Here is a 16395-nt window from a genome sequence, read left to right as displayed (position 1 = left end):
AACTTAACCAAGTCCCCGGTGAGGGTTCCTTATAATAATGGCTTCCTCCTGCAACCGGTGCCCTCACACCCCATTTCTCCAGCGACCCTCATTCCAGCCCTGGTCTTTAACTGGGGCGTGAAAGAGCCGTGACAGCCTCTAAGGCGACATGCTCTTTGGGGCTTGGAGCCAAACCTGTCTCCCAGCTCCCTTGGAGCAGTCCTGGTATCAGCAAGAGAGCTCTGCCATTTACCCTTGGCCTTCTCGGTTTCTTTCAGTCTTGTCCAAGAAGTGTCATCTTCACAGTTTGAATCTGTAAATGGCAGCTAATGAAGACCACAGACACTAATGAACTTGCAGGACGCTTTTGCAACCAGAATTGTCAAAAGGCTTTCGCTGAGAGATAACATTGGGATTGGGGGGAGCCATGGACTTCCAAAGAGTGCAAGAAGCAGGGGAACTGAGGTCTGGGGAGGAAAAGAAACTGTCCCGGAATGAGTGGTCGCAGACCAGGCGGAAAGACTTTCCACCAGTCCTTCAAACTGCAGTCAGGTCTGTGTATTTCTAAATTCCCCATGCAGAAGAGGAGCAATAATAAGAAAAATATTTGTAAAAGTTGTCAAAAACAGCTCTCACTTCACATGTGCTGTACTCCAGGAAGGTGCCCCCCACCGCCAAGGTCAAGTGCCCACTCCCTCCCCCATCATGACTTCCCAGCTGGTGGTGCCCGGAACAGAGGACCCTTCCAGCGAGGCTTCTGCTTGGGGTCCAATACCATATCACATTCACCCCTGAATCCCCAGTACCTGGTACTAGGAGGAGCTAGTATATGTTGAATAAATTTTACAGTAAGAGTTACAGAAATCTGTAATAGTAGGTAGAGTGGAAATTAAAAGGTGAGGTCTGGCTTAGGTTTCAGAGGGTCAGCTGGCTTGGCTAAGGGATGCTGTGTGTTGGCGGGATGGAATTACTACCATCTTATCAATACAATTTTAGTATATGTGCTGCCGAAGCGAGCACAACCATCTTATCAATACAGAAACTGAGGTTCAGCCAAGCTCAATGCTTTGTTTAAGACAAGTTCATGGGCTTTTTCCTAAAGAGGCACAGGCCTCTGGAAACTCACTCACCCCCTACAGGAGAGAACCACTGGAGGGCCTGGGGAGGAGATGGATCACTTTTTCCTACTAGTCTTACAAATCAAGCTAGTTGTTTTTTTTTTTTTTTTTTAAGAGATATTAAACTTACCTGGTTTTTAAAATTTGGTGGATATTCTTTTGTATTCAATAAATACAATAGTCTGAAATACTCTTTGCTTCATTGTAGCTAGATAAAAGTGAGAAAGGAGAGGAGGAACTGAGGAAGGAAAGGAAGAGAAGGAAATAGAACATAAACAGTAAAAGAAAAAGCAGGCAATGTAACAAGGAATCATCTAGAAGGACTCTCCTGTGACATCCTGCAGGTCACTGGACTGTAGAATTCAAAGGGAGTAACCTCTTGTTAGCATGCCATGAAAATCTGATGCTTCCCTTTTTGAACTTTTAGGCTCTGTTCCCCTTATCCCGTCAACCTTCTATGGGTAGCCTGTTATACCCAGGATTCCATGCGAGGCTCTGCGACTGCAAAGATGCAGGGCACCAGGGTCTCCCTGTGGTGAGAATGAAGCAGTGAGATGAGAGGGGTGGGGAGGACCCCAACCCAGTCTGAGCGAAAGTGTGGGTGCAGAGGCACTTTCAGGATTGGGCATCAGTTGGGCTGAGGCCGGGCCAGAAGGCAGTGTGGTGTGAGCACTCCCTGAAGAGCAAACAGCCAGAGGAAGGGGTAGATGGCCTTGCGGAGGTTCTGGGTTCTGGAATCCTGGTCCCTGGGCTCCCTTTCATTATAAGCCTCTCCTGGGTTATGTTACTGGAAGAGACAGCCGTTCTATTTCAGTCCCTGGAAATTTTGCCAGATATCCCTTCCCTGCGCCCCCCAAACCCGGCAGCTAACTGGACACCAATCTTGACAGTTCTGCTCCAGGGATGCTCACCGGCCCAGACTTCTCCATCCCTGCACTCAGGATAGGGTGAGGCTAGTGCCTTAAGCATCGCCCTTAGTAGAACACTGGCCTCTGACGCCTTCACATTGGGGCAGTTCCCATCATGCGGAGCCTGGCTCCTGAGCTCCATCTTCTCAGATCCAGGGATCCCAAAGCAGGAGGTCAGGACCCCACCTCCGGGGGGTATAAGGTCCCCAAGAGCAGGTGGGAGAAGTAACATCTCCTTTTTCTCAGGGCTCCCTTTCTGACAGCAGCCACCAGACACAGCTTAAATGGTGTCTGGTGGATGCTGATTTTCCAGCGGGTGGGGGGGGGGGTTGGGATTTCTACATGGCGCAGTGGGACCCAGCCAGGCCTGACCCATCCAGGTTCCCTGAGCCTCACGGACACCAGCAGTCCCGGTGGCCAGCTTGACTGGGGGCATGAATCCCCTCGAAACACCAGTGCAACAGGCCAGCCTCCTGTGCACACAGATGGTAGAGCTCCTTGCACTCACACTTAACACTCGTGTGCGAGCCCCTTTGCCCACTCCTGGCAGCTGCATTGGCCTAGCAGGGCACAGCAGAGCAGGGAGGAGAGGTAGGCAGGAGCGTCAGCCCCAGGGGGCCAGGAGAGGCTAGGCAGGGCTTTATCTAGGAGCAGGAGGCTGCTGAATAATGAATTTCCCACTCCGACTCTGAGCCTGCATTCCCAGGGCTGTACGCAGGGCACACCACATACACACACACACACACACACACACACACACACGCACACACACACACCAATACGCACTGGGCTGACAACTTGGAGGGGCGGGCACTGCCAGGGCTGTGAGGCACTGTGAACCGCCGGAGGGAGCAGCTCTCTCGCTCGGTTGCCTGGGTCTCTGTGGGCAGCATCCGAGGGGGCGCAGGAGGCGGGAGCAGCAGAGCAGAGAGGGAGAGGAGGGAGGCGTGTGCTCCGCCAGACTCACTCCTTCCCCAGCCGCTCCTGCCCGCCGGCGGTGTCCAGGCTCTACACGCCAGCATGGCTCTGTTTGTCCACCTCAAGACGGTCTCGGAGCTGCGGGGCAGGGGCGACAGGATCGCCAAAGTGACTTTCCGAGGTAGGGGGCTCCCTGTCTTAGAGGGACCCTAGCTCTGGGCTGATGGGGATACGGCAGAGCAGGGAGGATGGATGGGAAAAGTTCTAGCAGGGTTGGGGTGATGAGGCTTTCCATGGGCAGCCCTCTGCCCCTGGCCTGACTGGCCACTGTGATTTCCTGATGGTCAGCGTCCCCCGTGTCGCCCTGTCTGCGTCTGTGTCCGTCCCTCCCTGCGCTTACCAACGTGCAGTGTGCCTGGTAGGGTGCAGAGTTCTCTGCCTGCAGGGGGTCCTGGGGAAGTAGAGGTAAAGACCACCTCTCCAAGCTCGGGGGGACCCACAGCGAAGAGGCCCAGCCCCATAGAGCCTCTGTGGGCCCATTCCTCCTCTCCCTCTCCCTCCAGAAGATCTCCTTGGGCTCAGGGTGGTGGTGGCCTCTGCAGACTGAAAGCCATAGCATGGCTCCCTAGAAACCAGGCAGCCAGGGGCTCTCTGGTTGAGGATACTATTGGCTTCTTGTGGATCTATTGGTGGGCAAGGATCCTGTGAGCCCCACTGGCCTCTCCTCTGTCAATTCTCTTCCTATCCTCCTCCCTTCCCATGCATCCAGCAGCCAGTTACTATGGTCTATGTGTCAAGCCTGGGGGCTGCGGGTGACCCAGGCTCTGTCCTTGAGGAGCCCACCTCCAGTGGGCAGACAAGTAGGACAGGTGTTTGATATGATGAGGACAGGGACAAAGGCAGCATGCAAGCCACAGAAGCAGCACCCGACTTGGGCTGGGGCAGAGTGGTCAAGGAAGGCTTCCTGGAGGAGGTAGCCCCTCAGCTGAAACCCAAGGGACTAGCAGGAAGGAGCAAGGTAAGGAGGTGAGGGCAGTGCTGGTGCCGGGGACGGGAGGCTGAAGGCTGAGAGAGGAACTGGAATGTGGAACGGAGTCGATAGAGGATCCATGAAGCTGGAGCCCAGAGTAAGCACAGAAGCGAAGGCAGGAGAGAGGCGGAACCAAGGACGCAAGCCTGCCTTTACCCTAAAGACAGTGGGCAGCCCCCAAGGCTTTTAAAGTAGAACTAAATAAGTCCGGGTTTCTTGTGCTTACCACCCACCCGCCTTGGCTTCTGACTGGCCATAGCCCAGCCCTCTGGGCCGGGACACCTCTGATGTCCTTTCACCAAAGGCCAGGGCACTCCTCACTAGACACGGCCCTTCTTCCTGAGAGGGGAAGATGATGGGGGCTGGGGGCGGAGCTGAGAGAAGCCCAGCAGACCAGAGAGCAAAGTGAGCATCGGGCCCAGGCTGGGGGCATGTCCGCACCCGGGTTGCAAGGGAGAGGTGAGACCAGGGGCCATAGCCCCCGTGCCCACCTCGCCCCCCTCCCCCATCGGATGGGCTCTGGCTGGAGGCCCAGGTTGTGCACAGAATGGGCAGGGGTGCAGGGGATCGCAACGTCCCTGCAGGCAAGTTGGGGAGGAAAGGGTGGGCAGGCTGCCTGTTGCTTCCCACACCAGCCCGAGGATGGCTTTGTCTGCAGCACTCTGGATCTGTGTGCCACCTGCTGGCTTTAAGAAAAGCGAGTATGTCCCTTCATCTGTGAAATGTGTCCCTGGGCTCCACAAACAGCACAGCACTCGGCTGCTTGGCTCCAGAGTGCTGTGTTCCTGCGTGGCGGCAACCAGGCATTTGCAGGCAGAGACACCAGGGCCCAGAGGGAAAGAGACCCCTGTGGCGTCAGTGCAGCGGCTGGGGCACAGAACCTCACCCCCTTCCCTGGGTGCTCGATCCTGCAGGCCCCTTTTTCTCTTCCTGGTCAACCAGAGCACGCTATCTGATGTGCCCCCCTTTCTCCTTGGATCTCCTTTGATCCCTGGGCCTCTAGCCTCAACCGACCACACAGGAATTTGCTGGTTTGCACACTGGGCCTTCTGGACTGAGTGGGGAGATCCACTTCCAAGCGGTGCACCTGCAGCAGGTGGCCGCAGACAGAACTAGGGGAAGGAGCTGGGCATCAGGAAGGGGCCGATGGCAAACAGATTTCCAGAAAGCATCCTTTCTAACAACCAGAGATGTCTCAGCCATTCCTCGGCAGCTGCCAGCACCTGACAACCAGAAACACCCCCCAAAACCCAACATTAACAACAATTCAGAGGAAGCAGCCCATTCCAGAATGTTCCACAGCACCTCCTGGCATACACAGCCTCAGCTGTCCAAGCAAACGGCCGCAGGGGGGGAATCAGAAACTGATGAATAGCCAGAGGGAGAGGATGGCCCTGGGTTCCCCTAGTCCCGTGAGTGAAGCTCAGGGACAGGTTGGGTGCGGGGAGCCCTAGTGGGTTGGGCCCTCTGGCTGTGACCCTGGCAGACAGGATGAGCTGGTTGAAACATAGCTTGCCCTTCTGTGCTGTGCCCCCTGAGACCCTTAGGGGCTGCGGTGGAAAAAGTTCTAGATACGGCGTCAGAAGCTCTGGGTCCTACTGGGTTCTGGCTCTCACTTCCCCTCTCTAGTCCTCATCTTTAAAATGGCCACGTGGGTAACAAGCACATCTCCGGGGTGCTTCAGTGAAGGAGTGGGCACTGGAGGAGGTTGACGGAAGGGCATTCAGATGACTGCTAGGTCTGCGAGGCACCCCTTTCCGGTGCTCCTGGGGGGCGGCTGCTGGCTCCCGAGCCATCTTCTCTCCAGCCCACTCTCTCCTCTCCCCGAGAGCACATCTGAGGGCTTCCTGACCTGTGCCAGGAGCGAGCAACTCAGGCCTGTCCTCTGCTCTGTAGGGACCCCCCCGGCTAAGATGTTCCTCAGGAACCTGGGTCTGGAGCAGACTGCCCCCTGCCCCCAGAGCCCTGTTCCCATGGGGGCTGCGCCTTCACTCGTAACCTGATCCTGCCCTTATTCCTTCACTCTCGGTACGAGCGGATGTTTGTGGACAAGTCTAGGACCCTGAGGGTGAAGACACAGCCCCTGCTTGCAGAAGATACAGTCCACTGGGTCACACAGGAGACACCAGAAGCCCTGGCCCCCAGGCCACATCATGCACGCAGACCCCAGAGCCCCAGAGCTTCCCGTGAACAAGAGGAGACCGTGGCCCTCATTGAACTGAGAGGCCTGCAGCCAGAATCAGGAGTGCGCTGTCAGGAAAGGAGCCATCTGGATGGCAGGTCACTTCTCAAAGAAAAGCAGGACTCTCCTAGTGTTTGTCCTTTTTCAACTGCTAACTTGGTTCTCAGCATCAATGAAAACCAGGGAACACAGGGTGGGAGAGCCTGTAAGTTCCTCTAGGCCAGCCTCTGTCCAGTGCTCAGCCCATCTACACCTGGGGAGAGAACCTGGGCTGCCCGTGAAGTAGCCCCTGTCTGGGGCCAGGCCCGTGATCTCTCCGTACTCCGCATCCCCGAGCTTTCTTGCCACGATAGTGGGTTTGGGGGTTGGATGTGTGAGTTGGGTGTTGTCTGGGGGCTGGGTCTGATCTCCAAGTAATTCACTTGAACTGGTGATGGAACCAGCGGTAAAGGTCTGCTTTATCAAAGACTTTTCCCTCCTCCTCCTCCTCCCAGCCCACCCCACTGCATTCCCATAACCCTGAATTTCTTGTCATTCTCCCAAAGATAGAAGCCCTGTATCTCTCCAGACCTTGAGACATTGATTTCTTTTGCCTGCAACAACCCCCACCCTCCATCTTGAGAACACGCATGAATTCTGTCCATCCTTCAAGGCCCAGCTCATCTGTCACCTCCTCTGGGAAGCCTTCCCCCTCCCTTGCAGTGCTATGTGCTTACTCCTCCCACAGCTCAGCTAGGGCACTTGGGGCCCCAGAGGGAAGCTGACCCCATTCTCTAGGAAACGTGGGGGAGCAGAAGCAAGTGGGGCCACGTGTGGCCCAAGCCCTTCGTAGGACACGCTCTTTCTGAGCACGGCTGCATAAACACGTGGTACAGGGTGGGGTTTCATAGGCGAACCAGGGTCCCCTAATCGGATAGGGGAGCAGAGAAGAGTGGGACATAATGGGGAATGTCCGACTCAGAAGGGCCAAGGTGTGCTTCGGGTTGGGCCGTGAACTGCAGCCTGTTGGGGGGATGGCGGCTTCCTTCTTACGCCGGTGGAGACGCAGAAGGAGGGTCGAGGGAGGCTGCTGCGGGAGGCCAGGCCATTCTGGGTGAGGGGCAGACGGGACCAGAGGCCAGAGGAGGGAAATCCCAGTTGAGTGCCCTAACTAGGGAGCCCCAGGTTGGGCTGGAGCAGAGGCTTCAGGGAAGTTGAGGCAGGATGAGGGGGGCAGTGAGGGTGATGAGCCAGAATCCATGGGCTCAGGTGAGAGAGTGCAGGGGGGAGGTGGGGTCCCAGCCTCGGCAGGGGGGACAAGGTGTCCCCACTCATGGCTGTGGGGGCCCCCCGGATTCCAAATTAGGTTTCTTCTCCCCATTAAAAAGGAGGAGCTCTCTCTCTTCATGAGAAATAGGACCTCTATCTCGAGGCTTCCTTGCCATCCCTGGTTCTGTACCACATCTCTCTGAGAGCTTGTGGGCTAGGTGTCACCCCCCACAAGGGGTGGGCATTGCCCCCATGGAAGGGGACGAAGGGAGGGACCCTTAGGGCAGACTCTGCCACCCACACTGGCTGTGAACCCAGCTCTGTGCGTCTGCTGTGCCTCCCACCTCCTCCACTGTACCCACCACACACTGGTCCCTCACTCCCTGGGAGTGAGGCTCGGGACAGATCTTTTCTGTCCAAATTCCCAGGTGGTAAATGTCCCCCCTCCCACCCAGAGCAAGCCAGTGCAGACTCAGAGAGAAGGCAGAGCGCACTGGAAATTCCCCAGGCTTCTCCTGATCTGATGAGGGTGTTTTCATGATATGGAAGTAACTGTAAAATTGTGTCCTGCTACAAAGGCCCTCAGCAAAAATGCTTCTGGAAATGTGTTCCAGAATAGGCTTGCAAATAATTTCCCTGAATTGCGATGCCTTCCTTGGTTGTCTCACCCACCTTTACTCATAACATAAAAGCTACAGCCCTCCCACCTACACCCATGGCTGGGACTAATCCCTTTTTTATTATTAACTCTCTATGATGGAAAGTCTCAAAGACATACACGAGTTGGGAGAGTGTTGCTTTGGCCCCCAAGCTTTCCCAGGGCAGTCTTAACATCCGTCAACTCCTGGCCGGTCCTGTCCCATTTGTTCCCCTCCTCCTCCCATACCCCGAATTATTTGGAAGCAAAGCCCAAACACCACACCATCTCATCTGAAAATATTCAGTACAGTACAGTACAAAGCTATAAAAGACAACGATTCAATTTTTTTTAAAAACCCACATATTACATCACTCCTAAAAAAATAACCCCTTCATACTACCAAATATTCAGTAAGTGATCAAATTTCTGCTTGTCTCATCGATGTCATAATTTTTTTCCTGGTCATTAAAAGCTACACTTTCATGGGTTTTGTGAACCAAGGATTTTATCATTCATTCACTCGTTTCATTCATCCAGATCATAATATTCAGTGAGGGCCAGCCAAGTGTTATTTTAGGCATTGGTGTGACAGCAATAAATTAAAAAGACATGGTCCTTGCCCTCAAGGGGAAGCCAGTCATTGCCCCAGTCACCACGAGCAGCACGAAGAATAGTCTGGAAAGGGAGGTGCAGGTGCAAGGCAGCATGAGGCAAGGGAAGCCCATGCCGGCCAGGAGGTCTGGAAGCTGCCCTGAGAGGGGGCATCAGGACTCGCTCGTTAAAGATGGCAGAAGAGCCCTTGGGAAGGGAGGTGGGAGCAAACCAGCAGCAGTGGTGTTGGCCAAAGTCAGCCACCCGGAAGCCAACAGATGAAGCTGGGCGGTACTCGGGACCAGGGAAGAGATTTTACTGCAGGGGCATGGGGGATGGGCTGATATTTAAGCTGACTTCTTAGCTGGGACAAAACCTACAAAGGGCCTCATTCCAGGCAGAAGGGCTAACATCAGTACAGATGGAACAGCATGGAGCTGAATCAAGGGTTTAGAGAGCAGGGAGTGCTTGCAGGGGATGGGGTGGGCGTGCCCTGGAGGGGAGGCGGGCCCAAACACAGAGGGTTTGAACTTCTGCTTTTTTAAGTGACTAGGAGTCTGATGCTTTTAGTAGGAGAATGGGCAGGGGACATCTGGTTTTGGAAAGGACACCCTGGATGTCAGGATTCCAGACCGGGAGCCCAGAGAGGAAGCTGGGGCAACTGTACAGGCCGAGGACTGTGTCTTAACGGGGAAGAGGTGGGTTTGGACAAAAGAGAGGACATCGGTTCAGAAAGGGGGTAGTGAGTCTGGAGTTGATAGTGAGCAAAAGGGCAGGACCAGAGTGTCACCTGGATGGGTGGTGAGGCCGCTGGTGGAGGAGGGGAGCATGCCATGTGAGGAAGAGCATGTTTGGGGGTTGGGACACAGAAAGGACAGACTTATCTGTCGGTCATTCTAGTGAAAATGTCCCCCAGGATGCCAGAGATCTGGCTTGGTACAGTGAGTGACCAGGGAGGTGGCTGGAGCCCCGTGGTTTGGAAGTCCAGGGGACACGTGAAGGTCTAGGAGAAGGTGAAATATGCCTGAGTCCTTAGAGGGCTGCTTTGGGGTCCAATGGAAAAGGCGATATATGTGAATGGCTCTACATGCTGTAGAGTGCTCTGTCAGTATAAGGATTTGGCTGTGCATCTCAAGCACCTGCTGCAGACTTCTAGAGAGACCGGAGTGGAACAGACTGCGACTCTCAGGGACTCCATGGACTGGGGGATTTGCGGGGGGTGGGAGGGGTGTGGTCAGAGCCTTGCTTGATCCTCCTTGGGATTCCTGCTGACGCCCCAAATTCTGCCAGCCATGAGATGATGGTGTGGAAACACCTGGAGCCACAAAGTAGGCTCCTCCAGGGCGGGCAGCAGGACCCCCACAGTGCCTGGCACAGAGCAGCCCCGGGTAGAGATGATGCCTGAAGGAGCAGGGCCCACAGGTGCAGGGGAACAGAGGCAGTGAGGGGAGGGACCACTCTGCAGCCCCCATCCGGGCAGCACGAGGCAGTGACTGCTCCTCGCACTGCCAGTTCCAGAAGGGTCTCCGGAGACAGAGAATACCATGTGATCAGTTCTACCTAAAGCCCTTGTCTTCTTCCTGCCTGGACTGATCCACCCTTGAGACAGTGGCTCAACAGTCTTTGTTCCTACTTATTTATTTATTTTTTTCCAAAGTCAAAGGGCTCAGTGGCTTAGTTGAAAGTCAGTTTCCACTCCCTGGCTTCCGCCCACCCACCCCCCTGCCCCTAGCTAAGGTTTAAGATAAAATCAGGACTATATTTTTAACAATATTTTACCCCGTTAAGAATGTAAAAAATCACTTTCCCACCATACCTTATTATATGCCCAGTGCCTGGCTTAGAGCAGAGACTCTGTACAGCTTGTGGATCACTAGGACCACAGGTTCCTCTAATCTGTCACAGTAGTGGGGCCACCTGAGACCTGGCAGTTGATGAGTGTGTAGCGGGCACTGTCCTGGGCTCGAGGGGGAAACACCACGCTCTCTCTGCCTGTGCCTGGGTCTGAAAAATAGGAACTGGGGCCAACAGTTAGTTACATAGCAAAGTCAGAGTTGGAGTGAGCCCTTAGAAGGAAGTATAGGTTTAAGCTGAGCCAGAGAGATGGGGTTTATAATCCTTGCTCTGTCCCCTGCCTTGAGGATGAATCCCTGGCATAAGCTGAGTTTCTACTGTGCATGCTGGTGTGTTGGGAGGACAGGGGGGCGGAGAGATAAATGAGTGAAGGTGGAAATTATATTTGAATGAGATCTGCGGACAGTAAAGGGTTTGAAGTAGACGGATCCTCCATCTGGCTGAGAAATGGGGAAAAGAGAAGGGGCAACCTTCCCTTTGGGAGGCCCATGGACTCTGCATAACCCAAGTCTGGCTCTGTGAGTCCCTGGTCATTTTCAGAGAGCACAGTATTGAAGGAACATCACTGGTGGAAAGTGTTCTTACGGGAGATAATTACAAACAACCAGATGAGAAAATTGTTAGGGATATAGAACACATGACACCACCATCAATTGCCTTGACCTAATTGCCATTTCAAGGACATTTCACTCCAAACTGAAAGATACCCATTCTTCTCAAATGCATATGGACTAGTCATCAAGATAGATTGTATAATGGGAGGTTAAACGTGTCTCAGTATATTTCAGATGACTGACATCCTCCAAAGTATGTTCTCTGACCCCACTGGGATTCACTTAGAAATTAGTAACAATAAGAGAGATCTTAAAAAGCTCCAAGTAATTGGAAATTTAACAGTATCCTTCTAAATAATCTGTGGTCAGCAAAGTAAACAAAAGAGAAATTATAGATCGTTTCCAGATGAATGATAATGAAAATACGACATGTCAACATTTACAGTGGTATATACCTATGGCAGGAAAGAAAAAAGTCTAAAAACAACCATCTAGGTTTCCACCTTAAGGAGGTACTAAAAGAAGATCGAATTAAACCTAAGTCTTAAAAACATGCTAATTGAATAAGCCAGACACAAAAGACCATGTATCATATGAATCCATTTATACAAATTGCCTCGAACAAACAAACCCATGGAGATAGAAAGTAGACGATTTGTTGCCAGGGACTAGGACAATGGGGAATGACCGCTAATGAGTGTGGGCTTTCTTTTGGGGTGATACAATATTCTGGAATTAGATAGTGGTAAAGGTTGCACAACCTTGTAAGTGTACCGACATCACTGAATGGTACACTTCAAGTGGGTAAATTATATGGTTTGCGAATTATATTTCAATAAATAGAAATAAATACAACCAAAAAATACTAAAACCAAGAGAATAAAAAAAGAAATAAGAAAGCCAACAAAGCTGAAAGTTAACTCTTTCAAAAAAAAATTAAAATATAGATAAACTGTAGCAAGAATGGCCAAGGAAAAAAATGTGAGAAAATGCAAATGACCAATATCAGGAATGGACAGAGGGGTATCATTTCATTAAAAAGAAAATAAGAAAATACCATGAATAACCGTATCTCACTAAGTTTCTACAACTCAGATGAAGCAGACAAATCCCTTGAAAAACACTTTACCAAACTGATACTAAAAGAAATGGGAGATCTGAAGAGTCCAGGATCTATCGAAGACGCGAAATTCAAAATAAAAATGATGATGATAATGATGGCAAACTGCTTTCCCATCAAGAAAACTTTAGGTCTCCACAGCTTCACGGGTGAAACATTTATTCAGAAATATTTATTTAGAAATATTTAGAAATATTTCACTATATTAATACACTACAAGAGAAAAACCACCAACAGATACAGAAAGGCTTTTGACAAAATCCAACACCTATTTGTGGTGAGAACACTCAGCAAAACGGGTAGGGGGGAATCTTCCTTAATCTCATAAAGAACTACTACAAAAGACATTGGGCTAACATCATACTTAATCCTGAAACAAAAAATATTTATACACAGAATATTACTCAATGATAAAAATCAAATGGATTACTGAACTATGCAACAACATCGGCGAATTACGAAAATATTACATGGACCAAAAGAAGCCAGACACAAAGAAGTACATTCCGTACAACATCATTTATATAAAGTTTAAAACAGGCAAAACTAACCTTTGGTGATAGAAATCAGAGCAGTGGTTACTGATAAGGGGTAGAGACTGACTAAAGAGTGAGGGGTGAGGCACCATCTTAAGAAAATGGAGATGTCCTAAATCCCCATTATAGGGTGATTACACAGGTATGCTCAGTTATCAAAACCCACTGAGTTGTGCACTTAAGGTCTGTGAATGTAAATTTTACCTTGTTAAAAAAAAGAGCGAATCACACCTAAAATACCTAAAACTTGAAAAATATGTAGATGAGGAAGAAAATCGTTTCTGATTATATACTACTAAAAATAAGCTAACACAATGTGATTCACAGTAGAGAAGACCATTTTTATATTTGAGACGTAACTTAAATGTCAAAAGCAAGAATAGGACCCTTTAATGGAATAATAGCCCTTTTTTAATTGGGTGATGAATTATGTGCCAGGTGTACAAGCAACTACGATTTGCTCCGTTTTATGGGTGAGGAAACTAACAAAGAGAGGTTAACTTCTTCAAGGGCACATGGGTAGCAAGTGATAGAGCTGGGGTTTGAACTCTGACAGTCTGGTCCAAACGCCTTACCACACGCTCCTGTGGTCCCCCGTGCTTGCAAGGGACTTGACACTTGACTCTGTTTCAGTTTCCAGTTCCAGGATGTAGCCTGGTCCAGGGTAATTGCTCCGGGTTAGAGATGATGGCTCTGAGACCCTGAGGGGTGGGAGAGCCAACTCCCGATGCGGGTCCAGGACCTGAGGTCCCTGAAGCTTGTCCTCAGGACATCCCCTTTCTCCTATAGATGGCCCAGCAGCCCACCCTGTGTCCTCTCAGGAACCCAGGACCCCCTTCTCGGATCTGCCTTCAGTGGGCTGCTCCCTAAAGGGAGACTCTTCACTTTCCCCTTTACCATCAGAACTCGCCTGTCCTGTGTCCTGCTCCTTCATGTCTCCATTCTCCGCTCACACTCACAAACACTTGCTCACATGGTCCTCTCTGCCTGGATGTCCCTGTCACTCCCATCTCCCCAGGGTCCATGCCCCTGCCTCTGCCACGTCTTCCTTGATCTGCTAAACTGAGGTCATTTCTCCTTCTCCTGTGTACTCATTTTATTCACACTGTTGCCTGCGAATGATCAAATTTTGCCTTGTACAGTAGTCTTTTACATGTCTGACCTAACCCCTTTCTGGATTGTAATAAGCATCTTCAGTCAGCGTCCCATGACAAAATCTCTTGTAGAACCCCTGTCCCCTCCACGCTGACACAGCAGGAGCAGAAGACCCCCTTGCATGTGGGAATGGATGAAGGCACACCACTAACAGCCCAGTCCCCCACACCTGCCTCTTCCCAAGGTCTGGCTCTAACATGGTCAACGGTCAGGAAGATGGGGCTGTTTGGTTCCGACAGGGCACTTGATACCCTAAAGTCGTATCACGTGAAAGACTAGCACTCCATCCTGCAAATGAGACAAGATTTGGGCTCCCCTTCATCTAGGAGGGTAGCAACAGGAGGGATATTTTAAATGGCAAACAGCATACCAGATAGATAGTTCTGTGAAGCTTTGGAACCTAAGTCCCTCCATCTGGGTGTATCCAATGTCACAGAACTTCTTACAGTTATGAGCTCAGAGTCTGCTCTCTAAACTTCATTTATTGACAGAAGGAGGAGTTTACTCCAAACCCAACAGCTCGGCTATCTTACGAGCAGCTGCCTCTGAAGGAAGGGGGTGCCATTCAATTTTCCCCATCCACAAAGCCTCCCTGCTGCAAGGAGCAGGCTATTTTCTTTCCCTCAAGCCTCATTCTCAATCTTCTCCGTGGCAAGGAAGGTGATTGGATATGGGGGTTTCAAATGGTTTTGTCTGAAAGCCATTTAAGAGGGAGCAGAAATGTCAACATGACCCATGTTGAGTGGAGAAGATGGTAAGTGGAAATGAACTTGAGAGGAGAGAATGAGAAATCCTCATTGATAACTTGCCAGGGATGACAGAGGTCCCCTGCCTCTGTCCTAAGGCATACGAAGGACCACCAGAATGATCCCTGCCACTGTTTGCAGAATTTTCTCCTAAAATGCGGCTTTTTAAAAACGTTTGAGGACATTCTGTTTCTGTACAATTGATTGGATTCAGCTTAGCAAATCTTTTTTTTTTTTAATATCTAGAGGTAAAATTTAGCTCATCCCGTTTGACAATATTCACCACATCTAAATCCCCAGAGCCCGAGGCGGTGAGGTTTTATTGCACTTCGGAACAGAGCCCCGATGCAGAAATTCGGCAGTCGCTCATTTCACTGCATTTTATGTCCTCTCTATCAAGGCTGTAGGAAATTCGCACCCGGGGACGGGTTTGCGCCTCAGTGGCTTCCTGCACCCGGTTAGACGGTCCCTCCCTGCCTCCGCCTTGGCTGGGCTGCTGGGTGTTCACTCCGGGAAAGCCTTGAACACAGAAATATCCAGGTTTATTACCATCTTCGAGCATGAAGAGACCTTTGGTGATTCAGAGCGCCAGGTCCTCAGGGAAGCCCCAGTGCACACATAAGCACTCCTGAGTCCCCGAATATATTGTGTGTTCCCGGTGGGGAAAATTGCAAACAGCTCAGGCACCAACGCTCATGCTTTCCTGTCCTCTCCTGGCTGCCCTAGGGTGAGTGGGTGAGATTTTTCTTCCCGGTTTTTCAGTTTTGTTTTGTTCCTGGCTAGTGCTCGAGAGTCTTTGTTTCCCATCTGTCTGGTTCACACATCTATTTTCTGTGTATCTAGTTCTGTTTTATAGATTCTTCCTGATTATCTGAGACACAGCCCCTCCCCCAACATACTATTCCTACACACACACACACACACACACACACACACACACCCTTCCGCAGACCTCCACCTGTCTCTGACTGCTACATACTTGCTCTCAAGTTCAGAAGCCCAGGCAGGCCCTGGAGATATCTGGATCAACCCCTTCTCTTATGTGAGTGAGGGAACCAAGGCCAGGGGACAGAAGTGGCTCCCAGGGACCGAGCCCCATTGCAGTGCAGGGTCAGAGGGCGCTTGCTGCAAGCCCTCCCTGGCCTGGCACTGGCCATGCCGGGTCAGTGTGTGAGCCCCTCCCATGCCCACTCTGCTGCCAAGTCCTCGCCTGGGTCCCCAACTTGCCCATCAGTGACAAGCACAACTCAGCCTCGGAATGGGGCTGAATTCATCCTTGAGATAGTCCTTTAATGACACGGACCACTGGTTTATGACGGTGGGGATTTCAAAGCATTTTTCTTTCCATGACAAAAGCAAAGCACGGTCATGGAAAAAAATGCCAAATTTAAGCGTATACAGTCAAAGGCCAAGGTATGCTGCTTCCAGACTCTTCCTGCTCCCCCTAGCCAGAGGTAATCATTTCTAGTGGCTTGGAGATCCTTGTCTCTTCACAGATAGAAGAATTTGGTTTGGGATTTGGGGGTGGGGCAGTCGTATACAGGATTCTATTAAACAAACTACCCTTTTTTTTAATCCCCCTCCCTTTGGTCTACCATCGAGAGACAAAAATAAATTAATCCTAAATAATATTTCTTTTTAATGCTCCCTATCTCTGGGTTTCTCCTTGCAGAGATGACAAGTCCTCCACACATGCTTCCACCTCACAAACACCAAAAAAAAAACAAAAAACAAATCCCCCCAAAAGCAATGTTTATCCTTCTTTCTCTGCATCACTTCTCTGTCTCACACAACATGGTCTCTCGGGGTATGGATT

The 16395-nt window shown here is 51.0% G+C and overlaps 1 protein-coding gene across 2 annotated transcripts in view; it reads left to right on the top strand.

Moving 5' to 3' along the window:
• Window positions 1-3025: 3025 nt before the first annotated feature.
• Window positions 3026-16395, top strand: part of OTOF (otoferlin) — a gene marked incomplete at its 5' end in the record, with an annotated part of 90506 nt that continues 77136 nt past the window's right edge. For both annotated transcript variants that reach the window (XM_082744966.1, XM_082744965.1), the window contains one exon: window positions 3026-3104. In XM_082744966.1, the coding sequence (XP_082601092.1) occupies window positions 3026-3104 (79 nt within the window). The remainder of the gene's footprint in view (window positions 3105-16395) is intronic.

Source organism: Mustela nivalis, assembly GCF_964662115.1.
Source record: "Mustela nivalis genome assembly, chromosome: 8".
NCBI lineage: Eukaryota > Metazoa > Chordata > Mammalia > Carnivora > Mustelidae > Mustela > Mustela nivalis.
Note: the sequence above shows the minus strand (reverse complement) of the source record. Positions and strands in the feature narration are given on the sequence as shown.